This window comes from Symphalangus syndactylus, chromosome 1 (genome assembly GCF_028878055.3).
Source record: "Symphalangus syndactylus isolate Jambi chromosome 1, NHGRI_mSymSyn1-v2.1_pri, whole genome shotgun sequence".
In the NCBI taxonomy this organism is placed as follows: Eukaryota; Metazoa; Chordata; class Mammalia; order Primates; family Hylobatidae; genus Symphalangus; species Symphalangus syndactylus.
The window spans coordinates 36,292,481-36,318,192 of NC_072423.2; the positions used below are offsets into that span (position 1 = coordinate 36,292,481).

Genomic DNA, 25,712 nt, shown 5'->3' on the forward strand with positions numbered 1-25,712 from the left:
TCTTATAATTGATTATTTTCCCAAGGATTGTTGGTTCTTTTTAGTGGGAAATGGTATTAGTCTGTTTTCACACTGCTATAAAGAACTACCTGACACTAGGTAACTTATTTAAAAAAGAAGGTGTAATTGACTCACAGTTTCACATGGCTAGGGAAGGCTCAGGAAACTTAAAATCACAGTGGAAGGGGAAACAAGGCACGTCTTACTTGGCGGCAGGAGGGAGGGAGTGAAGAAAGCCACACTTTTAACCATCAGATCTCATGGGAACTCACTATCATGAGAACAGCATGGGGGAAACTACCCCATAACCCAGTCACCTTCCACCAGGTCCCTCCCCTTACACATGGGGATTACAATTCAAGATGTGAGTTGGGTGGGGATACAGAGCCAAACCATATCAGGTATTTAATAATATCTACAACCTTGATATTGGATGAACTCATTGCTATTGGATAATTACAGCAACATGGCAGTAGCCAACTAAAAATGCCTGCACTAAATAAACAGCAGGTCTCAACTTTAGCTGCACATTACTATCACCTGGGGGAATGTAAAAGATATCCATTAAATAGGAATTTCTGGGGGTGGGACTTAGCCCTCAATACTTTCTTTTTTTTTTTTTTGAAACGGAGTCTCACTCTGTCGCCCAGGCTGGAGTGCAGTGGTGCTATCTTGGCTCATTGCAAGCCCCGCCTCCTGGGTTCATGCCATTCTCCTGCCTCAGCCTCCCTAGTAGCTGGGACTATAGGCGCCCACCACCACGCCTGGCTAATTTTTTTGTGTTTTTAATAGAGACGGGGTTTGGGTTTCACCATGTTAGCCAGATGGTCTTTATCTCCTGACCTCGTGATCCACCCACCTCGGCCTCCCAAAGTGCTGGGATTACAGGCTTGAGCCACCGTGCCCGGCCAGCTGTCAATACTTTGTAAAGCTCCCCAGGTGACTCCAAAGTGTAGCTAAGATTGAGAATTGCTGTAATAAAGTACAAAATGACTACCAGCCAGAGAGACAGTGCTATAATAGTAGAAATAACTTACTTTGTTGATCAGATTAAGATTTCATATACCTAAATTAAAGTAAATGAAAATAAAGCTGTATCATTGAAAACTATTTGGCAACTACTTTGGGAAACACTTTAGGAAAGTGTTTGAATTAACTTATTCAAACATGTATTATCAAACATTTCAAACAAATACAAAGAATTGCACAATTAGTCCCCATTTGTCCATCACCTCACTTTAACAACTATCAACTAATGGCCATTCTTGTCTCTTCTATATCCCTACCCATTTCCCCCACTACTCTTGAGTATTTTGGAATAAACTTCAGACATACATCTGTAATGTTTCAGTACATAGTTCTAAAAGATTGGGATTGGAGCTTTTAAGGATTGTTTTTAAATGTGTCCTTACTATCATATCACACCAAAAAATTTTAACAATATGAATTTTTATGTTACATAGGAAGATATGAAAAGAGAACAGAAGATATACCATAAATATTTGGCACAGAGACGTGAGGAAGAGAAAGCTCAGGAGAAAGAATTTGACAGAATATTAGAGGAAGACAAGGAAAAGAAGTTGGCTGAGAAGGACAAGGAGCTGAGACTTGAAAAGGAGGCAAGGAGACAGCTTGTGGATGAGGTCATGTGTACAAGAAAACTTCAAGTTCAAGAAAAGTGTAAGGAACTGAATTACAGTTATATTATAGCTTGCCCTTAATTCAATTTAAGTAACAACCATAATACTTACTATGTAAAACACCATGAGGGATGCAAAAAGGATGAAGGCAGGAGGCCTGTTTTTGCAAATCTTATCTAATTGGATATATATGGAGAGTTTTATATACCAGCAGGTTCCAATCAGTCACAGGGGAGAAGTTCTGAAGGTTAAAGGAACAGTACATCATTTGAATACTGTATGCCTTGGTGATTAGAATGAAGAGTGAGAAGGTGGGGCACAGACATCTGGCTCCCTCTTGTCATTTATATCTGTCCCTCTTTTCTTCCGAAAGTTGTCTCCATACTGTTGCGGGAAGTCAAGGACCCCGAACAGAGGGGGCGGCTGAAGCTGTGGTAGAAGAACATAAATTGTGAAGATTTCATGGACATTTATCACTTCCCAAAATTAATACTTTTATAATTTCTTACACCTGTCTTTACTGCAATCTCTGAACATAAATTGTGAAGATTTCATGGACATTTATTAGTTCCCCAAATTAATACTTTTATAATTTCTTATGCCTGTCTTACTTTAATCTCTTAATCCTGTCATCTTCGTAAGCTGAGGATGTATGTCACCTCAGGACCCTGTGATTATTGTGTTAACTGTACAAATTGTTTGTAAAACGTGTGTTTGAACAATATGAAATCAGTGCACCCTGAAAAAGAACAGAATAACAGCGATTTTCAGGGAACAAGGAAAGATAACCATAAGGTCTGACTGCCTGCGGGGTTGGGCAGAATAGAGCCATATTTTTCTTCTTGCAGAAAGTGAGTAGGAGAAATATCGCTGAATTCTTTTCCCAGCAACGAATAGCCCTGGGGAAGGAACGCATTCCTGGGGGTAGGTCTATAGACAGCTGCTCCGGGAGTGTCTGTCTTATGAGGTTGAGATAAGGACTGAAATATGCCGTGGTCTCCTGCAGTACCTTCAGGCTTACTAGGATTGGGAAATTCCAGCCTGGTGAAATCTAGTCAGACCGGTTCTCTGCTCTCAAACCCTGTTTCCTGTTAAGACATTTATCAAAACAATGCGTGCACAGTGGGACACAGACCCTCATCAGTAATTCTAATTTTGCCTTCGCCTTGTGATCTTTATGGCCCTTTGAAGCATGTGATCCTTATGACCTACTACCTGTTCGTACACCCCCTCCCCTTTCAAAATCCCTAAAAAAAAATTGCTGGTTTTGTGACTCGAGGTCGCCATCACGGTCCTGCCAATATGTGATGACATCCCAGAGGCCCAGCTATAAAATGTCTCTCTTTGTACTCTTTCTCTTTATTTCTCAGACCGGCCGACACTTAGGGAAAATAGAAAGGACCTACGTTGAAATATTGGGAGCTGGTTCCCCTGATGCCATACCTTTTGTTTATGTAGTTGTCTCTGCCTATGATGCTCTTGATTGTGAGAAATCTAGACATCCTTCAATGCCAGCTCAATTGACTCATGCCTTGAGTGGCCCTCTGTGTTCCCCCATTTAAAATAAATCATCTTTCCAGGGCACTTGGCTTGCTCACATCTCAGATGACCAACTGGCCAGGAGGGTCTTTATTTGGAGACCATTCTTAAAGTTTGGAGAATCTTTCTCCTTTTTAATACTTATATTCAATCCACATCAGTTACTAGGTGTTTCGTTCATAAAGGGAGTTTAAGCTATTCTTGTAAGGGTAAGCTTTGTTTTAAGGTTTCTGAAAGTTACATCTGTGCTGAAATGACCTTTGTCTCTTGGAAATCCCTGGACTAGGTTGCATCATACTGCTAAGTGATACATAGTGTCAGCCCTGCGAGATGCTTAAGTTAACTTTATGGCTCCCATTAATCTTGTAGCCACATTATGTCTCTTATTATTATACTACACTCTGTCACTATATTCCCTCAGCTTCAAGAAGTGCTTGGTCACAGAAGGATGTTTGTTGAGAGGGTGAATTTCCACCTCCAGATTTCTGCCATTTCCATGTCCAGCCCAATGGACCAGAGAGGCAATAAATATATTTATTGTTAGGGTACCATTGGATTTCACACTAGTGGTCTTTGCAAGAGGAAGCTCATCCTGGTCCCATTCATTAATTCTTCACTCCAGGAATTATAATAGCAGTAGAAAATTGTTAAGCTAATATTAGATGGAACTTTTAGAAACTGAGTAGAAAGTTTATACGCTGAAAAGATTTTTATATTCATCAGTGATGTTAGAAATAGACAATCAGTGCCACGAAGAAAAGTCAGCACAGAGACAGATGATCTCTCAGCAAGGCCATCTTTACTTTCTGCAGAAAGGGTGCTCAGTCACAGATGGAACAATAGTGAGAGCACACCTGGGCAAGGGAGGGGAAGGAGTTCTTATTCCTGACTCACGTGGCCACTGCTGCTGTGTCGTTCCACTATTGGCTAGGGTTGGACTGCACAGGCTAAACTAATTCTGATTGGCTAATTTAAAGAGAGTGACGGGGTGAGTGGTTTGGCAGGAAAAATGGTTATGGAATAAGTCAGGGTGGAGAATGAGGGCAGAGCAGGTAATCTGAATGAGTCAGGGTGGAGCAGGTGATCAGAATGAGTTAGGGTGGAGCAGGTAATCTGAATGAATCAGGGTGGGGCAGGTGATCAGAATGAGTCAGGGTGGAGCAGGTAATCTGAATGAGCCAGGGTGGGGCAGGTGATCAGAATGAGTCAGGGTGGAGCAGGTAATCTGAATGAGCCAGGGTGGGGCAGGTGGTCAGAATGAGTCAGGGTGGAGCAGGTAATTTGAATGAGTCAGGGTGGAGCAGGTAATCTGAATGAGTCAGGGTGGAGCAGTTGATCAAAAAAAGTTGCTTTATGAGGAAGTTAAGTTTAAAAGTAGAAGGCAAAGAATTGAACATACTGACATATTGATTCTTTGAAGATAAATTTAGATCTCATATCTAACAAGTGATAAATGTTATAGAAAATATTGAAAAAATATGGAAAATTTATTGAGACCATTTATAAACAAGGAAACAAAATCAACCATCATTCTACCACCCAGGACTATTCACAGCTTTGTATATTTTCTTCTAGTGTTTTTACTACATATATAATCTTCTTTCACAAATTAGAATCATGTAGTATATACTGTTTTATGGTCTATATTTTTCACTTATCAAAAATATTTTTAAGTCATTTTTTTGTCAATTATAAGATTTGTAATGACTGCCTAGAAATCTGTTATAAAAACGGACCGTAACTTATTTTACTTAAACACAGCAATGACTCTTTATATTGTTTCTAATCTTTTTACTGTTATTTTAGAATTCCAGGTTACTGTCTCCGTACATAGTTATTTTTGGATTGTATCTGGTTGTTTAAGATGAATTTCTGAAATAGACTGTGGTACCAAAGATATATACATTTCAGATGTATATTAGCCAGTTGTATTTATTATTTTGTAAACTCTGTTTCCTGTCTTTTTTTTCTAGTGGGATGCTTAAATATTTTTAACTTTTATAAGAGCTTTATTTATTTATTTATTTATTGAGATGGAGTCTCACTCTGTCACCCAGGCTGGAATGCAGTGGCACGATCTAGGCTCACTGCAACCTCCACCTCCCGAGTTCAAGTGATTCTTGTGCCTCAGCCTCCTGAGCAGCTCGGATTACAGGCATGCGCCACCGTGCCCAGCTAATTTTTGTATTTTTAGTAGAGACAGGGTTTTGCCATGTTGGCTGGGCTGATCTCAAACTCCTGACCTCAGGTGACCCACCTGCCTCAGCCTCCCAAAATGCTGGGATTACAGGCATGAGACATTGCGCCCAGCCAAGAGCTTTATATATTTAAATAATATTTATTTTATAATAAATAAATATATAATAAATAATAAATTATAATAAATAAACTTATTAATATGAATGGCAATGAACTGTGTCTTCAAGGAGAGAAAAGTAGGAAATGTTTTAACATTGGTAATCTGGTATGAAAAAGGGTAATTATAGATTTTCAATGAAAAATGATTAACAGAAAATCTGTAGATTGTAGCATGTATGAGCCTAAATCCAATTTATTTCTCAATTGAGATAAGTACTTCCACTTTATCAATCTAAGATCCAGCCATGACTCTAAGCTCTACCTTTCTAAAGACAATATGACTCTGGTGCCCAGAAAGATGTTGGCAAGTCGTGTCTGAAAGTCATTTGACATATAATTACTTTTGCTTTTCTTAGTGCAACGAGAAGCTAAAGAACAGGAAGAACGTGCTATGGAACAGAAACACATAAATGAAAGTCTTAAAGTACTTAACTGTGAAGAGAAGGAGAATTTTGCAAGGTATGATTTTGTTTTCTGTATCATCATTTGCTACCTAAAAAATGGATTTTTGGCCAGGCATGGTGGCTCACACCTGTAATCCCAGTACTTTGGGAGGCTGAGGAAGGAGGATTGCTTGAAGCCAGGAGTTTGAGATTAGCCTGGGCAGTATAGCAACATCTCATCTCTACAAAAAAATAAAAATAAAAACTAGCCAGATACGGTGACATAGACCTGTAGTCCTAGCTACTTGGGAGCTGAAGTGGGAAGATCACTTGAGTACAGGAGTTAAACACAGCCGCTATGATTGTGCTGCTACACTCCAACCTGGGCAGCAGGCAAGATCTGTCTCAAAAAAACAAAAGCTAAAACAGATTTTCTTTTTTTTTTTTTTTTTTTTTTTGAGACAGAGTCTTGCTCTGTCCCCCAGGCTGGAGTGCAGTGGCGCGATCTCGGCTCACTGCAAGCTCCACCTCCCGGGTTCATGCCATTCTCCTGCCTCAGCCTCCCGAGTAGCTGGGACTACAGGCGCCCGCCAACACGCCCGGCTAATTTTTTGTATTTTTAGTAGAGATGGGGTTTCACCATGTTAGCCAGGATGGTCTCGATCTCCTGACCTCGTGATCCGCCCGCCTCGGCCTCCTAAAGTGCTGGGATTACAGGCTTGAGCCACCGCGCCCGGCCGCTAAAACAGATTTTCAACGTAAAGACCATGTGCCATAATTCATGCATTACTGACATTATTTTACGTTAGTATTACACTTGTCCTTCTAGAAGCTCAAAGCAATTTACAAAATTTCATGTAAAAGTAGTCACCAATTGTCTTGGTAAAATTAAATTCCATTGCCGTTATGTATATTATGATTATACACATAAGTTATTAGGCTGGATGAATATCTTTAAAAATAAAATAAATTTGAAACACTTAAAAAATAGGCACCAACCTTAAATCCTAATAAAATAGCAAGAAGATTTTTTTTCCTCCATGAAACAAATCCTGAAAAGCAGGCTGGCCTAATAAGCTAGATTAGCAGAATGGCTTATACGGACAGGATTCTATACAAATGTCCCCAGGAGGACGTGTTTAGCCTTACTGCACTTGAAAAATCTGGATGCTTTGGGAAATAGCACTCCTCTCCTCTGACAAGCCTTGGGCTGGGATTAGTTAGTGTCTTTCTGATCACCACAACCAGGCTCAAGTGGGGGAAACAGGCAGCTACCTCCCTGCAGCTTTTCTTACACCATCACAGTCTCTTCCCACTGGTGGCCATGATACCTAAAACAGGCAGCCAGTGTAGTGGAGGAAGAGGACCTGACTTCTCTGATTAATGGTCACCCTCCCTGTTCCTGGGGCCTGTCCTTTGACTTACTCACACTTGGTGCATAGAAATAAGCTCTTCTCTTTCTAGAAACAGTATGGTTAATGTGCCTGATCCTATTCTCGCTTTGGGGTCACAAACAACAATATCTGGCCTACCATTCTGAGTTGCTGCTACTGCCTCTGCTGTGGAAATCTTTCCTTCTCATATATATATATGTATGTGTGTGTACATATATATATGTGTGTGTGTGTGTGTGTGTATATGTATATTTTATATATATATATATTTTGAGATGGAGTCTTGCTCTGTCACCTAGGCTGGAGTGCAGTGGTGCAATCTTGGCTCACTGCAATCTCCGACTCCCGGGTTCAAGCAATTCTCTGCCTCAGCCTCCCGAATACCTGGGATTACAGGCATGCGCCACCACACCTGGCTAATTTTCATTATTTTTAGTAGAGACAGGGGTTTCACTACCTTGGCCAGGCTGGTCTTGAACTCCTGACCTCGTGATCCACCTGCCTCGGCCTCCCAAAGTGCTGGGATTACAGGCATGAGCCACTGTGCCCGGCCTCCTTCTCATTTTTAAAAAGTCTCCTGTTGGAGATTTGTGAGGACTCAATAAATATCACATCTCTTCCGTGCTAAACTTCTGAATTTGCAGAGAGATAAGGAAAAAATTATGGGCAGAGGTATTACAGTTACCTATTGCTACATAACAAAACACTCTGAAATGTGTGGTTTAATTTTATGATTATCTCTTATGATTCTGTGGGTCAACAAGGCTCACCTAGGTAGTTCTTGCTTGGAACATCTCATGTCATTGAACTCAGATCCACATGACTGAGGCTATATTCATCTGAAGGCTCAACCCCTGCCATAGAGGGGTATCCACATACCTAGGATACCTACTCATATAGCTGGTAGTGTATGCTGACTGTAGTCAGGGATCTCAGTTATCAACTAGGAATTTTAGTTGTCACCTGGAACCCCTATGTGTGGGCTCTCCATGTGATTTGGACTTCTCACAGTATGGTGGCTTGTTCTGAGAGGGAGAGTTCCAATAGCAAGTATTCCAAGAGCTAGGAAGAAGCAGCTGCCAGGCCAGTTAAGAGCTACACCTGGGACTAGCATAGCATTACTTCTGCCATATTCCATTGGTCATAAAAGTAGTTACAGGGCCCTTCCTGATTCAAGGAGATGGAGAAAGAAGCTCCACCTCTTGACAGGGTAGTAGAGGTTCACATTTCTGAAGAGCATAACTAGGCTGGTGGCATGGGGGTAAAAGAATTTACCAAGACAGTTGTAGGTACAGGCAGATTTATTAGAGAAAGTAGGAAAATTCAGTGCAAGAAAGCAATGAGCAGCCAGCAAGTGAGGAGCTGACTGCCAGGAAACAAAGGCTTGCCGAAGATTTTATAGGATGTTTCTTGGGCTACTTGATAACACCAAGGTAGCAGGGAGCTAACTTGCATTCTTCTGTCAGCCGAGGTGTTTGACAATAAATCAAAGCATTTGATGATAAGCAGGAAGTTTGTGAGTTTTGTATGTTATCTGCACAAGAGAGCTATATGTCCGGGGCCATGAACAAAGGCAGACCTATAGCTTATCTGCTTTATCTCTTTGCTTTATCCTGGTTCTGCCAGCCTGATTCCTTTTCCCTAATTAGGAGTACACATATGGGGAGGGAGATAGTACTATGGCCATCTTTGGAAAATAGAATCTGCCATAGAGGGGTATCCACATTATCTTTATTTCTGATAAAATTCCATTATCTTTATTTCTGATAAAAGTTGATGGAGTGTTTTCTGATTCTCTAGACCCCAACTGGGTGTCCAAAAATTCAATTCAGTTCTGATAGTAACTACCCAGAGTTAGTACAGACCCCACAGGGTAAGGGCTTAGTCCCACAAAACTGCAGCCACTTCAGACAGCAGATGCTAGTCCCAGACCACCTTCTGATAAACCAGCTATAAATTGGGAGTTCCCACAACCTCCTCCTCAGGTTCAACAGTTTGCTAGAATTGCTCAGAGAAATCAGGAACACATTTGACTTACGTTTACCAGTTTATCACAATGGACACAACTCAGGAACAGCCAACCGGAAGAGAAGCATAGGGGCTTCCGTGCTCTCTGCGGTGCACCATCCTTTCAGCACCTCCCTGTGTCACCATCACAGATGCCCTCAGAACATCCTTGTTCAAGAGTTTTTAGAGCTTCATCTCCAGCCCCCACCTTCCCCTCCCGAGAGATCAGCGGGTGGGGCTGAAAGTCCTAACCCCCTCATCACTTGGTCTTTCTAGTGACCAACCCCATCCTGAGGCCACCCAGGGGCCCTACCCTAAGTCAGCTTATTAGCATAAAATCGGGTGTTCTTATGAATTACAAAAGATACTTTTATCACTCAGGAAATTAAAAGAGTTGTAGGAGCTCTGTGCCAAGAACTAGGAAGATCAAATATAATTCTTATTATACCACAGCTGATATTAAAAATGTGGCTTATATTTCTAGCCATTGAAACTACAAAGAGGCCAGGCATGGTGGCTCTTTGAGAGGCCAAGGTGGATGGATCTCTTGAGCCCAGGAGTTTGAGACTGGCCTGTGCAACATGGTGTAACTCTGTCTCTAAAAAAATACAACAACAGCAAAAAAATTAGCTGGGTGTAGTTGTGTGCACCTGTAGTCCCAGATACCTGGGATGCTGAGCTGGGAGGATCACCTGAACCTGGGAGGTTGAAGCTCCAGTGAGCCATGACTGTGTGATTGTGCCAGTAGTGTACTCCAGCCTGGGTGACAAGAGTGAGACCCTGTCTAAAAAAAAAAAAAAAAGAAAAAAAGAAAGAAACTACAAATAAAAAAATGTGGCTTATAAATTGTAAAATTATATAACCATTATGGAAAACAGTATGGAGGTTCCTCCAAAAAATTAATATTAAAACTACTACATAATCCGGCAATCCCACTTCTGGGTATATGTCCAAAAAATTAAAAGCAGGGTCTCGAAGAGATATTTGCACAGAAATATTCATAGCACTATTCACAGTATTCAAGAGGTAGAAGCAACCCAAAGGTCTATTAATGAAATGAATAGATAAACAAAACATGGTATATATGATGGAATATTATTCAGCCTTAAAAAGCAAGGAAATCCTGTCACATGCCACAGTATGGATGAACCTGGAGGACATTATGCTAAGTGAAATAAGCCAGTCACAAAAAGACAAATACTGTATGATTCTACTTTTATGAGACATATAAAGTAGTCAGATTTATAGAAACATAAAGTAGAATGGTGGTTACCAGGGGCTGTGGGGAGGAAAGAGGGGAGGGGAGTTTCGGATTTGCAAGATGAAAAAGTTCTGGAGATCTCTTTTACAACAATATGGAGACTTAACTACTGAACTGTACACTTAAAAATGGTTAAGATGTAAATTTGTTATGTGGGTTTTGTTTGTTTGTTTTTATTTTTGTTTTTTGACAAGGTCTTGCTCTATTGCCCAGGCTGAGGTACAGTAGTGTGATCACGGCTCACTGAAACCTCAACCTCCTGGGCTCAGACAATCCACCCACTTCAGCTGGGACCACAGGCACATGCCACCATGCCTGGCTAATTTTTTATTTTTTTGTACAGATCGGGTCTCACTATGTTGCCCAGGCTGGTCTCAAACTCCTGTGATCCTCCTGTCTTGGCCTCCTAAGGTGCTGGGATTATTAGGTGTATGACCTACGTAATTTTTTTTGTTTTGTTTTTTGTTTGTTTGTTTTTGAGATAGAGTTTCACTCTTGTTACCCAGGCTGGAGTGCAATGGCGCAATCTTGGCTCACTGCAACCTCCACCTCCTGGATTCAAGCGATTCTCCTGCCTCAGCCTCCTGAGTAGCTGGGATTACAGGCATGTACCACCACGCCCAGCTAATTTTTGTATTTTTAGTAGAGATGGAGTTTCTCCATGTTGGTCAGGCTGGTCTCGAACTCCTGACCTCAGGTGATCCACCCACCTCAGCCTCCCAAGTGCTGGGATTACATGCATGAGCCACCATGCCCATCATAATGTGTTTTTTATTATAATAAAAATTATACTACAAATAAAAAATGTCATATATTTAAAATGTGGCTTATATATACGAGAAATTATCTAGTTAATACTGAACAGAATGATAAGATAAGGCTAACTTACCTACCCAGTCCCCAGCAGCATGAGATTACTGCAGGCCTCCTGTGCAGGGATGTGGCCCTTTGACTAGAGCAGAGCAGAAAACAGGCAGAGCAGCCTCCGAGATGAAAGGGGAAAAGCTGGCCAGGTGTGGTGGCTCAGGCCTGTAATCCCGGCACTTTGGGAGGCTGAGGCAGGCAGATCACTTGAGGTCAGGAGTTTGAGACCAGCCTGGCCAAAATGATAAAACCTCGTCTCTACTAAAAATACAAAAATTAGCCAGGCGTGGTGGTGGGCGCCTGTAATCCCAGCTACTTGGGTGGCTGAGGCAGAGAATTGCTTGAACCCGGGAGGCAAAGTTTGCAGTGAGCTGAGATCACGCAACTGCACTCCAGCCTGGGAGACAGAGCGAGACTCCGTCTCAAAAAAAAAGTGGGGGGGAAGTTGAATTGATCAGTTTGCTTATCCTCTCCAATTTTACCCATAGAGAAGAGTAAGGGAAGGAAGGGATGGAGGCAAACCAAGGACCATTCCCACATAGCAGTGAACATTACGAGCAGGGGAGAAGCATTTCCTCTCTAAGATCAGTATTTGTTCTAGGATTATATTAATGATTATTGTGTAAGAAACCCATTATTGAGTTTTTCATCTGTTTCTTCTCAACTCACCCTGATTTTAATGGGAATTTAATTTGACTTTACAAATTATATTTTAATTGTAATGCTCTAAATAAATCTAAATGCTTACTTTTATAATTATATGCTTTGACATTTCTAATACTTTAGACGCCAACGTTTAGCCCAGGAGTACAGGAAGCAACTTCAGATGCAAATCGCCTACCAGCAGCAGTCCCAAGAAGCAGAGAAGGAAGAGAAACGCCGAGAGTTTGAAGCAGGGATAGCAGCAAACAAGATGTGTTTGGACAAGATCCAGGAGGTCCTGTCCACCCATCAAGTGCTGCCTCAAAACATTCATCCCATGCGCAAGGCATGTCCCAGTAAGCTTCCACCGTAGTTCCATGAGCATCGATATATCTTTTCTTGGTCTTTTAATATTTTTAACTACAGTGTGCTTGTATGCTTCTTTTAACTCCTGGATAAACTGTTCTTTTTTTCCCTGAGTTTGTGTAATTAATCAAACATAATTTTCTTCCTTTGAATAAACCTGTGCCTTTTTTGGAGTTCACAGACTTACAAATCCAAATGATCTACTTCATTGCATGTTGTTATTTTCCTGCCCCCTTTGCCTCCTTTTTTAACTCACTTATGACTAGCTCCATTTGCTGACAACTATCTACCCATATGCCCATTTCTTCTTCCTTCCTTTCTCTTCTCTCTCATATACATAATTCAGTGTGAAGAGAGCGTTTTTGCAGGCAGAACTGGAATTAACAGCCACTTTCATTAACCCACCTATTTAGTCATTAAAAAAATATTTTCAATGTCTCCCATGGGTCAGGCACTATTCTAGATCCTGAGACTTCAGCAGAAACAAAACATACCCCTTGCTCTTGTTGAGCTTACATACTAGTGGAGGAAACTGGCAATAAGTGTTAAGTGCCATAAACTGGAAATGGCAGGTGTGCTGTTTCATTTTATATGTGTTGGTCAGAAAAGGCCTCTCTGAGCAGCTGATACTTGAAGAGAGGTCTGAATGAACTAGCAGGGATTATCTGCAGGGTAATTATCTAAGGCAGAGGAAAAAGCCAGTGCAAGGCCCCTTGGGCAGAAGCCTGCTGAGTGCATTTGAGGCATAATATTTGTGCTGGAGTAGAGTGAGTGAAAAGAGATTAATCAGAAAGGTAGTTGGGGCCAGATGATGTAAGGCCTTGGAACCATGGTAAAGGCTGGCTTTTCCTTCACTAAAGGAAGCTATTACAGGGTTTTCAAGAGAGGAGCAACACAATATGATATAAGAGGGTTGCTGGCTGCTATGTCTAGGATAGACATCAGGGAGACAGAAACAAGCATGTTAAGTGATTGCAGCCAGGCATGGTTGTTCACACCTGTAATCCCAACAGTCTGGGAGGCCAAGGCAGGTGGATCACTTGAGGTCAGGAGATCTAGACCAGCTTAGCCAACATGATGAAACCCTGCCTCTACTAAAAATACAAAAATTAGCCAGGCCTGGTGGTGCGCGCCTAAAATCCCAGCTACTTGGGAGGCTGAGGCAAGAAAATCTCTTGAGCCCAGGAGACGGAGGTTGCAGTGAGCCGAGATTGCGCACTGCACTCCAGCATGGGTGACAGAGCGAGACACTGTCTCAAAAAAGAAAAAAAGAATGTTAAGTGATTGCAATAATCCAGGTAAGAAGTGGTGGTAGTGTGGGAGCCAGCCTCCAAGATGACTCCCCATGATTTTCTCCTGTATTTATGTCCAGCCTCCCTGAATCATGGCTGATCTGCAGGACCAATAGAACAGGGTATAACTTCCAAGACTAGGTCATAAAAGACACTGCAGCTCAGTCAGCCACTTATACTGGTAAGGATAGGGTGCTCAAGAAGGCCTTCAAAGAGGCCCATGTGGGGAGACATTGAAGCCTCCCACCAAAAGGCAGCGCGACATGCCAGCCATGTGCACGAGCAACCTCGGAAGATCCTCCAGCACCAGTTAGGCATTGAGATGACTACAGCCCTGGCTGACAACTTGACTGCAATTTCATTAGAGACCCTGAGCCAGACCGCTCAGCCAAGGTGTCCCTGATTCCCAACCCACAGAAACTGACAAATAACAAACGTTTATTGTGGTTTAAGCCACTAAGTTTTGGGGTATATCGTTAGGCAGCAATAGAAAACTAATACAGGGTTGTATCTTGGGCACTGTGAGAGAGGTCAGATTCTATTTTAAAGGTAGAGCCAACTAGATGTGCTGATGGATGTACATGTTGAGTGTAGGGTTTGAAAGAAAGTCATAAAATAGAACTCCAAACTTTTGGTTTGAGCAACAAACCAGTAAACTGCCTCTGTGCTGGGAAACACTTGACATCTCTCTCAAGCTGTGAACCTGGAGATGTTAGCCAAATGAAGTCAAAGAAATTAACAAGTTACCGGGTAATTCTCATCAGTATTCTATTTGGCATTCTACCTCTGCACTGCACTGTGTTTTTCATATGTCAAGATATGTCTTGTGTTATACCAGTTTTTGTGAAAAACAAATCTGGAAAGGTCTGACATTTACATCATTTTCCTAGAGTCATTAGACACAATGAAATATTTTAAAACTCTAGGAAACCCTGAAGTAATGAAACCTAGTTACCTTTGTTTAATCCTCTGTTACTCATACTTACTTGATCTTGAAACTCTTTTTTAAAAAATCAAACCTATTAACACCTTTTGGTAAATGCTCATCTTTCTTCTGCATATTCACATGATTCATTACATCATCTCCATGGGATATTCAGAGAAGCTTTCTGCAGGATATTACTTTCTAAATAAAACAGTGCTTTATTTCTAGTAGCTCAGCCAATGTTTTATGTAAAAATTCTAGAGAAATTTATTCTTTTAGACAGTATTTTAAAAGCTATATTGAGGTATAATTTCCATACCATGAAGCCTACCCATTGTGAGTGATTTATAAAGTGATTTTTGGTAAATTTAGAGCTTTGCAATCATCACCACAATCTAGTTTTAGAATGCTTCCATCACCCCAAAAACTTTTCTCTTGCATGTTTGCACAAAACCCTACTTCTTTACCCAGTGCCAAACAAACACTGACCAACTTGTGTCTCCATAGTTGTCTCTTCTTCAAATTTCATATTAACGGAATCATTCAATATGTACTCTTTCATGTTTGCCTTTCACTTAACATGTTTTTGAGGTTCGTCATGATACTGGATGCATCTGTAGTTTATTCCTTTTGATTTCTGTAGTATTCTATTGTATGGATATACCACATTTTATACATCCATTCACTAGTTCAGGGACATTTGCATTATTTCGAGGTTTTGGCTGCTATGAACATTCACATACAAGTCTTTGTGTGAACATACACTTTCATTTCTCTTGGTTAGATACATAGAAATGGAATTGTTAGGTCTTATGGTGTTTTTCACTTAAGTTGCCAGGCTGTTTCAAGTGACTGCATCATATTACATTCCCACTGCAATATATGAAAGTTCCAGTTTCCCCACATCCTTGTCAGCACTTGTAATGGCAATTCTAGTGACTGTGGAAAGTATCTCATTGTGGTTTTAATTTGCATTTTCCTAATGACTAATGATGTTGAGTATTTTTTTCATGAGCTTCTTAGCCCATCATATGTCTTATTTTGTGAAGTATTTATTCAGATCTTTTCTTCTATTTTCTAATTGGGTTGTCTTCTTATTACTGAGTTGGAGGAGTTCTTTATATAGTCTGGAAACAAGTCTCAGCTACTTGGGAGGCTAAGATGGGAGGATCACTTGAGCCTAGGAGGATAAGGCTGTAGTGAGATCTGATGGTGCCATTGCACTCCAGTCTGGGTGACAGAGCAAGACCCTGCCTCTGAAAAAAAATTTTTTTTGGTCTTTGTCTTTGACTTTGCAAGAAACAGAAGCCCAAAGAAATCTCCTGTCTCTTAGTCTGGTACTTTTTGTTATGGGAAGTCAGGGAGCCCGAACAGAGGGACTGGCTGGAGCTGCAGCAGAGGAACATAAATTGTGAAGATTTCATCTTAATATGGACATTTATCAGTTCTCAAATAATACTTTCATAATTTCTTATGCCTGTCTTTAATCTCTTAATCCTGTTATCTTCGTAAGCTGAGGATGCATGTCACCTGAGGACCACTGTGATAATTGTGTTAACTGTACAAATTGATTGTAAAACATGTGTGTTTGAACAATATGAAATCAGTGCACCTTGAAAAAGAACAGAATAGTAGAGATTTTTATGGAACAAGGGAAGACAACCATAAGGTCTGACTGTCTGCAAGGTCAGGCAAAAAGAGCCATATTTTTCTTTTTGCAGAGAGCCTATAAATGGACTTGCAAGTAGGAAACATATTGCTAAATTCTTTTCCTAGCAAGGATATTAATATTAATACCCTGGGAAAAGAATGCATTCCTGGGGGGAGGTCTATAAATGGCTGCTGTGGGAATGTCTGTCTTGTGCAGTTGAGATAAGGACTGAGATAAGCCCTGGTCTTCTGCAGAACCCTCAGGCTTACTAGGGTTGGGAAAACTCAACCCTGGTAAATTTGTGGTCAGACCAGTTCTCTGCTCTCAAACCCTGTTTTCTGTTGTTTAAGATGTTTATCAAGACAATACACGCACCACTGAACACAGACCCTTGTCAGTGTTTCTGCTTTTGCCCTTTGCCTTGTGGTCTTTGTCGGACCCTTATCAGTGGTTCTGCTGTTGCCCTTTGCCCTGTTCCCTCAGAAGCATGTGATCTTTGTCGGACCCTTATCAGTGGTTGTGCTTTTTGCCCTTTAAAGCGTGTGATCTTTGTACCTACTCTCTGTTCTTATGCCCCCTCTTCTTTGGAAACCCTTAATAAAAACTTGCTGGTCTGAGACTCAGGCAGGCATCATGGTCCTACTGATATGTGATGTCACCCCTGGCAGCCCAGCTGTAAAATTCTTCTTTATATACTGTCTCTCTTTATTTCTCAGCTGGCTGACACTTATGGAAAATAAAAGAACCTACATTGAAATACTGGGGGTGGGTTCCCCCAATAACTTTTTCCATCACATACCATCATGATTTCTTACCAAAATCTAATTTGGTATCAAAGTACTCTTAATCAATCAATATGCCCTTTAAGGCTTGCTGTTTAGAAATGCTGTTGGCATTTTCACTCCATTGCCATCATTTTGTGGTCTCTGTCCAAACCTTTATGCTTGCTAACATAGCATTTGGTGCAGATCCATCAAATACACCAATGCATGCACATTTCATAAATTACACACAGGGATGAATATTTTTCCTTCTATAAACCATCCTTCTGATATTTTGATTACCTTACATAAATGAGGCAAACAGCCTCTCAGAATATAGATGAGAATTTCATCTAATAAAAAGGATAGCTTCCTCTCTAGAAAGTCGCCTGAGATAACTGGAAAAGGGTATTTTATCGCAGTTAGTGCAGGGAACAATAAAAAGATGTGATTCCATTTATGCCTCTTGTGAAGCTGTCAGCTGGACAAGGGCTCTGAGAGCCTAAACTGCCTCCAAATGTCTTTTTTTTTTTCTATAAAGTGCTAAGACATGTGTTTTGGGTAGAGGCTGAGGGTTATTAGCTTAGTGCTTCCAAGCACTGCTATGTGAGACTTTTATTTGAATTGATTTTGTGGAGGTAGTTCTGGGAAAATGGACATAGCAAGACAGTTTCAGGCTAGGTTCTTGCCCTATATGTGTGACTTCAGGTTGGGCTTTCTGGGATTCATTTTTCTTCCCTAAAATCTGAACTGAAAGGGACCTGAGAGGGTGTCTAGTTCAAATCCTTCCCTTTATAGATGAGAACTCATCTTGGGTTTGGTTCTCCCGAAAGCAGAGCCCGAGATGAAGACTTGGGTGCAGTTAGATTATGTGGTCGGTGATCCAGGAAGCAGAGGTAGGGAAGCTGCAGGGAAGGAACCATGACAAGAATGTGCTACAGAGAGGTTATCACTGCAGATAACTGGGTCTCATTGCACCTGGGGACCTGCTGAGGAATTGTCTAGAAAGCGTCTCAGGTTTGAAGTGCACAAGGGTGGCAGCTGGGGCATTGATCTCCCCACTCTTGCCCGCTTTGGTCAAGGGTTGTCTCTAGGGGCACTGACCCCCCACACCAGGTGGGAGGGCATACAGAAGCTGTGAGGGACTCCCTCCTAAGCCACCCTGTCTAAAGCTCTATTAAGCACCTGTGTTTGCTGCTGCCATCTTGTGGTCATATCTTTCTTCTTGATCAGCCTCAAATCCCTCTAAGCCTGGCAGAGAGGCAGAGGGAAACCTCTGTGATCTTTAACTTAATGACCAGAAGACAGGACGGGGCAAAATGTCTCGCTCTTCAACCCCACACAAGCCCCGGAGACTTATGGAGATAAGGGGGCCACCATCCAGAAGGGGAGGAGGACAGGGGAGCTCCTGGAGACAGGAGGATATATCACCAGGCAACCCAGTGGGGTGTCTTTGGGTTCAGAGATCCCAGGGCCACACTGTTTGGGACCTCACTACTGCCAGGCCTATCTTATCAACCGGGGACAGCTGTGGGGTGAAGTTGCACCGGGTATGCAAAGCAGGCAGGCTCTAGATGGCTAAACATTTGCTTGTTTGGGCTATATTTAAAATTGGATGTATCAACATTTGCATATGGTGTCAGCGGGCTGATCTAATGAGTCTCAACCTACAGTAAATAAATAAACAACCTCTGTGCCAATGCACAGGGGCCACCGTTAGCTCATTTTTATGATACTCTGAGCAGCCCGTATCCAGCTGTGCTGAACTGACAGTCACTGGTCTCCAAACAGACAGCCCCACCATTTCCCCACAGCTAAGCCTTCACTGAGAGTGCTGTCTCCCTCCTGCAGCCACCCGGTGGATTCTAGCCTTTCCTCTCCTGAGAGCCCAACTCAACACCATCTACTCAGGCTACCCAGACATCCTAAAGGCTGCCTGCCACACTGCTGTCTCCAGCTCTTTCTCTTTTTTATCAGGTCAGCTGAGATCCAACCTACATCCACTACTAGACCATGAGCTGTTGGAGGGAAAGGGTACTAGGGACTAAGCTGTATCTTCCCAAAACTTATCTGCTGAAGCCCTGCCCTCCATGTGACTGTATTTGCAGATGGAGCCTTCAGGGAGGTTATGAAGGTTTAATGGGCTCCAAAGGGCTGGTGTCCTTATAAAAAGAGGAGACACCAGAGCTCTCTCTTGCACACACAGTGAGAAGACTGCAGACAGGACTCCCCAGAAACCAGCTCTGTGGACACCTTGATCTTCCAGCTTCCAGAACTATGAGAAAATAAATGTCTGTTGTTTAAGCCACCTGGACTGTGGAACTTTGTTATGGCAACTCAAGCTGACGAATACAGAGAACTATCTCATTCTTCTTTAAATCTCTCGCAGCATCTAGAACAGCGCCAGGCACACAGAAACCCCTCAACAAATGTTGACTACATTGAATTGTAATCCCCAGGTGAATGAAAGATATGATGCTGCTGGGGCCCTGGATCTGAAATCTCTGACAAATCCCGAAGCCAATCCTGGTCCATGTTCACCGGAGAAGATAGCCAGAGTCTGCCAGCACTCACCCAAAACTGCAAAACCCAAAAAGCTCTGAAACCAGAAGGTGTGATGCCAACCCTCATTTTGCAGCAAAGCTTGGCCTGAATAGGAGTAAAGCTACTTAAAATTATCTCACTAGATTTTACTATAGCGCTATTAATGATTTTGATTACTGGCCACCGCCCCAGCTCTGGCAGCAAGTGTTATAAAATCTATAGTTTAGGCATCATACCACCTTTCTAGAATCAAAAAAATTCAAAATTCCAAAACCCATTTGGCCCCAAGGGATTTGGATAAAGAACAGTGAACCTGTGCTATAGACGGAGTTAATACTAACCTCACAGCTGTCCACTCAAGGAAGACTGTGAAAAACACTAATTACCCAGTGTGTAAATAAATTGCAATTGCAATTTGGACAGAATGGGAAATAACTTTATTCTAAACTGGGGAGGTGTGTGATTGGAAATGAAACATATTTTTTAATGTGAATGCTACAGATGCCGGTGGGGTTTTTCTTTTCTTTTTTTCTTTTTTTTTTTTTGAGCAGTTTATTTCATCAGCCTACAAAATGTGCTGAGTACAGTTTTTAAACATGTAATGAAAAAGTACAAAACTACCTTGGAAAATAGCATCAGTGCAGTTTAAAGCCCAATTGGCTTTTTATAAATTGCACTTAACAACTGGAGAAATCAATAACAAATACAATTATAAGGACACTAAAAATTATTCATTATCATTATCAGCATTGCTACCACAAATAATATGAATAAAATTCATTTGCTGAATGGATATAGTATATTTTTAGCAGAGCATCTCAAAACTTTTTGGTAACTAGTGCAATCTCAGCTGTGTGAACCCTCTGCTAAACCCTATGGGGCATACACCGTAAAAACGACATAATTTCTGCCCTGGTGGAATTTATAGTCTCACTGAAGATCAAAACCTAGGACAAGAAATAATTAAGAATAATGCAAGTCAATATCTAATGAGTGTGAAATACAGTAAGTGCATGCAACGGACTTACTTGTGCTAAGAAGGCTTCAGAATTTCTATGTAGCCTGGGTTTAAAAGGGCATCTGGCTGGAAGACAGTGTTAGGGAATGTTTCTTGAGGCTGCATTTGAATACCAGTATGCTGTTTTGTTTAGATTTTATGTTTATTTTGAATGGCTTGGAGGAGGAGCTTTCGGTAACTTGACAGAGGGTGGTACTATGCAAGTCACACTTTAGAGTCACCCCACTGCTGCTTGGGTTTTTTGGAAAAGGGAGAGGTTTATGATGGCTGGGACCATCAGTTCTGGAAGTCTTCCAGGAAAAGGTGCACTGGAGCTGGACTTACAGGTTGGGTGGACTGTCGATGGCCTAGAGAAGGAAGAAGGCATTTGGAGTTTAGTGTTGGGGCAGGTCACAGTTAGAAATGGACTTGACTCAGTTGGAGAAATCTATCTTGGGGGCAGGAGATCAGAGCATTCATTGTCAGACCAGAAAGAGCCATTCACAAATGAGAAAAAGGGAGTCTCCTATATCTCACCAGACTTCAAGAGAAATTAATTGCCTGCAGAATTTCAGTAACTGCAGACCCCACGTTGGGCATGATTCAAAACCAACCTATTGCACCTCCTTTCTCACTAAGGGCACGATCTTGACTGTATTGTTTACACTATTAGAGGTAATCATTTAGACTCATAGCTTAAGGAAGAAGATGCCACACCATTAGTAACAGGCAGCAGGGTGCCTGCAGAGCCTTAGCAGCATCCAAGTCCAGTCGAGAGGCCATATTATCCAGAGCAGCAGAGTCAACCCCACCTTAACTGTTGCAAAATTAAATGAGATGATACAGCAGAGGGTTGGCACTCCACAAATGCTAAGTGCTGTATCTCAACAACTGAAGCATTACAGCCCATAATACATACCATATTCTTCCAGTGAAATTGTGTAATTTCCCAGAAGTGCTCAGTTTCTATTCCTAGTTAAGTTCATTCTAGTCTAGAAGAACCATTTTTTTTTCCCTCAAGGATCTAACATCTTTTTGATACCATCATTATTCCTTAACAATAGCAATGCACATGTGTTTGGCATTTTGCAAGCCTGTCTAGTTTTACTTGGTCCTTACCATAGCCCATAGGCACTAGACAGGGATGCTTTTCCTTTTTTAAATTGAGGTATAACATGCATGCAGTAACACATGTCAAGTGTACAGCTCGGTGAAGTTTTACCTATGTTTGCTCCTGTATAGCCCAACCAGCTGAAGATACAGAGCATTTCCAGCATCTCACAAGGTTCTCTCACACCCCTTTCCAGTCACTGTACCCTCAGAAATAACCACTCTTCTGACTTCTAACACCATCCATTCGTCTTACTGGCTCTTGGACTTCATGTAAATAGAATCATACAGAATGCAGTCCTCCGTGCCTGGTTTCTTTCACTCAACATAATGTCTATGCGATTCATCATGTTGCTGCATATTTTAGCAGTTCATTCTTTGTTAGTACCGGGTAGTGTTTCATTGTGTGAATATACCACAGTGTATCCATTCTTTTGTAGGAAAATATTTTTTTTTTTTTTTTGAGATGGAGTCTCGCTCTGTCGCCCAGGCTGGAGTGCAGTGGCGCGATCTCGGCTCACTGCAAGCTCCGCCTCCTGGGTTCACGCCATTCTCCTGCCTCAGCCTCTCCGAGTAGCTGGGACTACAGACGCCCGCCACCACGCCTGGCTAATTTTTTGTATTTTTTAGTAGAGACGGGGTTTCACCGTGGTCTCGATCTCCTGACCTCGTGATCCGCCCGCCTCGGCCTCCCAAAGTGCTGGGATTACAAGCGTGAGCCACCACGCCCGGCCAGGAAAAGATTATTAAACAAAATTTACAAAGGAAGAAACCCAGGACCAGAGTGACTAAGTCCCTGGCTCCAGATGGCACAGGTAGGAAGGTCAAGATTTGAACTTAGCATATTGGCTCCAAATTCCATCTCTTTCCTAAGGTGCCACGTTGAAGCAGTGCTTCCAGAAACTTTTTGGGGGGCTTGCAGAATTTTGAACTACATGCCTTATAGTCTCTTAAATCACTGGCAGGGAATAAGTAGTTCAATCAATAAGCAAAAGCAAAAAATGAAAATCCCATTTTGGTGGGAATCTTCATGTGAAAATGTGGCCATGTATTTAAAATGAACACCGAGCACATGGTCGGCTTTGAATAAATGCTTAATGGTCCTGAGCCATATGGAAGAAGAGGAGGTGGAGAAGAAAATGTCTGGGAGTGGTGAATGAATTCAATTCTCAGCTTTACATTTACAGCTACAGTGTAAGCAAGACTGGGAGAGAGGTGCCATTGTTTTCTTGCAGAGTGGTCGGTCTGCGGTGGACAAACCTGGGGTGTGTGTGTCTGTGTGTATGTGTGTGAACTTAGCATGCCACTAATCATGCCCTAATATGCATGTGGGCATATGCCTCTCCTTGCATTGGAAACTGAGCTACTTTGCTCTGCCCCTGCAGGACCTGGCTTTCAAGGTCTCTCTCTCAGGAGCCAGCTGTGGCCACACCAGCTGTTTTCTTAAACGATCAACTGCAGAGTCAGATGAGAGGTGCTGGAGGCAGCTCAAGAGTGATTTGTGGAAAACCCTGGAGGGAAAAATGGATCCAGGCAAGGATTTAGGGCAATTAAAAAAAAATAACAAATCATTTCATGGTAAATGCTACTAGTCAAATTCCAAGTCTGGGGCCAAGAACTAGAGAAATTCACGTGCAGCAAAAATGCAAGGGACGAGATCGCTCAGATTGAATGCGCTTTCCCAAAAATGTGTGCTAAATACAGACATTTCCAATTGCTTCTTGGCCTTTTGGCCAAGATCAAGGGTAAATATAGGTGTCTCCGCTGTCAGGAAGAGGTGGTCTCTTCTGTCACTTAGCAGAGAAATTCTCTTTCCTGCAAGAGGAGTCTCCCAGCCACCCAAGTTACAATGGGGAAATAAAAATCAAGTTTTCTCTCTGTCAGTTCCTGTGTCCGCCTTCAGACACCCTCCCCTCTTATGCCATTTGTCTCTCTTCCCAGCCCAGTATCTAAAGCTGCTCCTGGCTGCCCAGTGGGCAGGGTCCCACTCCTGGACACATGCCTTTCGTGCCCTTTTTCTCCCACAGAGACTCTTAGTTACCACCTCCCTCCACCTCCAGCTAGTTCTCCTTTCTTTTCTGACCTTAAGCTAGCCTGTCTGTGTCCTGTGTGCAAATGTCCTACCCTCACCAGAAATGTTCTGGCGAACTAATCTCTGATGTGGCCATGACCCAGATGTGGGCCAATACCTCCATGGACAAATCTCCTTAGGGTTTTGTGCCACCAGGGGACTCCTGGAGATGGACATGTGGGTGGTTTCCAGGCTTTTGTTATTTCTGATTATGTTGCTGGGAATAAATCCACGCAGTTGACTCATTTGTGTGTATATCAGGAAAGTGAATACATATACATTAAAGTCCATATGTATACATTTATGAGTATATCAGGAAAGTGAATTCCTAAAGTGGGATTTCTGGTCAAGGGAATGTGCATTTTGATTTTTGATAGTGGTTTCCAGGCACCCAGCACTATCCCAGTCCATGCTACTGATTAACTTCAGAGAGAAGGGGCTGATTGATGGCTCCAGGGCTCAGTTACGGGAGGACAAACCTGACCCTGTCATGTTTCTTGAACTGTTTGGTCTAGGTTTCAAGTCACACTTTATTTTAATTTAATGTAATTGTTTTGAGACAGGGTCTGACTCTGTCACCCAGGCTGGAGTGTAGTGGCATGATCACAGCTCACTGCAGCCTTGACTTCCTGGGCTCAGTCGATTCTCCTACCTCAGCCTCCTGAGTAGCTGGGACTATAGGTGTGTGCCACCATGCCCAGCTAATTTTTTCATTTTCTGTAGATATGGGATCTCACTACATTTGCCCCGTCTGATCTTGAACTCCTAGGCTCAAGTGATCCTCCTGCCTTGACTTCACAAAGTGCCGGGATTACAGGAGTAAACCACCACATCCAGTCTCAAGTCACACTTTAAATATCAGAATATTTGTTGACACATATGCAGGGATTAAAAGGCACAAAACATCACTAGACAAGTCAGCGGGGATTACAATTCGGCCATTACTGTGCCTCACAATGCTTCCGAGTGTCTATAAAAGAACCCAGGCTAGCACGAGGCTCACTTGATCACAAGGATGTGGGTAGAGTGCTTGAGTGCACTGTCCACACTCCCAGCCTGGAATGTTCTAGCAAACATTTTATCCCATTTCTTACCTCCTGGATGAAGCAAGTGGCATCATGTTCATAAAAACTGTATCTTCAGTGGTAACAAAAATAAGTGTTCCATTTGAGGGATGTGATTTACATAATCACATTTGGTGGTGCAACAGTGACAGTTCACAGTGCTGCTCTAGTGTGCCTTGGGACATTGATTAAGAACCCCTGATGCTAAAGCCAAGCAGATCCCCCCTGGGGAAAGCAGGAAGTCTGGGACAGTCCCAACAATGCTTAACGGGAATCCTGACAGGTGAGCAAATCACAGCAGCAGGAATCTGGAAGCAAGATATAGGCAGGTCCAGGCATCAAGGAGAATCTGCTGCAAACATTGGGACCAAGTCATGAAACTTGGGCATACAGATAAGATCAGAGATGGAGGGAAGATTGTGATGAGTAAGGTGAATCTGGTCTCCAGGAAACCTGGACATAACAGGGAATTGGATAAAGATGAGGGCACTAGAGACAAGAGAAGGATTCAGTTATATGACCAGACTGACAGAGGCTTGTTGTAAGGAGTAACACAGGATCCCAACTACTGGAAGTAGAGTAAAGTTCAAGGGGAGAGGAGCATTGAAACTGGGTGAGGCCACTTACTGACTTTGCCTTTAAAACTGTGCAGCTCCTGGGGCCTGGCTTGCTGTGAGCGGTTCCTGGGTTTTGAGGACTGGCGAGCCAGGAGCTGGACAGTTACTTCTGCAACCACTTATGGAATAAGCTTTAAGATCAGCTTGAACAGGAGTGGCAAAATGCTTGAGTCCGATGACAACTTAGATGTGTGAGGATTTTTCAGCCTAATTTATGGAGTAACAC

At 42.2% G+C, this 25,712-nt stretch overlaps 1 protein-coding gene across 1 annotated transcript in view; it reads left to right on the forward strand.

The window, feature by feature from the left end:
• Nucleotides 1-12,650, forward strand: part of CFAP53 (cilia and flagella associated protein 53) — a 33,965-nt gene extending 21,315 nt beyond the window's left edge. Inside the window, exons 6-8 of the mRNA XM_055299631.2 lie at nucleotides 1,464-1,680; nucleotides 5,894-5,996; nucleotides 12,233-12,650. Of these exons, the coding sequence (XP_055155606.2) occupies nucleotides 1,464-1,680; nucleotides 5,894-5,996; nucleotides 12,233-12,461 (549 nt within the window). The 3' untranslated portion in view covers nucleotides 12,462-12,650. The remainder of the gene's footprint in view (nucleotides 1-1,463; nucleotides 1,681-5,893; nucleotides 5,997-12,232) is intronic.
• Nucleotides 12,651-25,712: the final 13,062 nt, after the last annotated feature.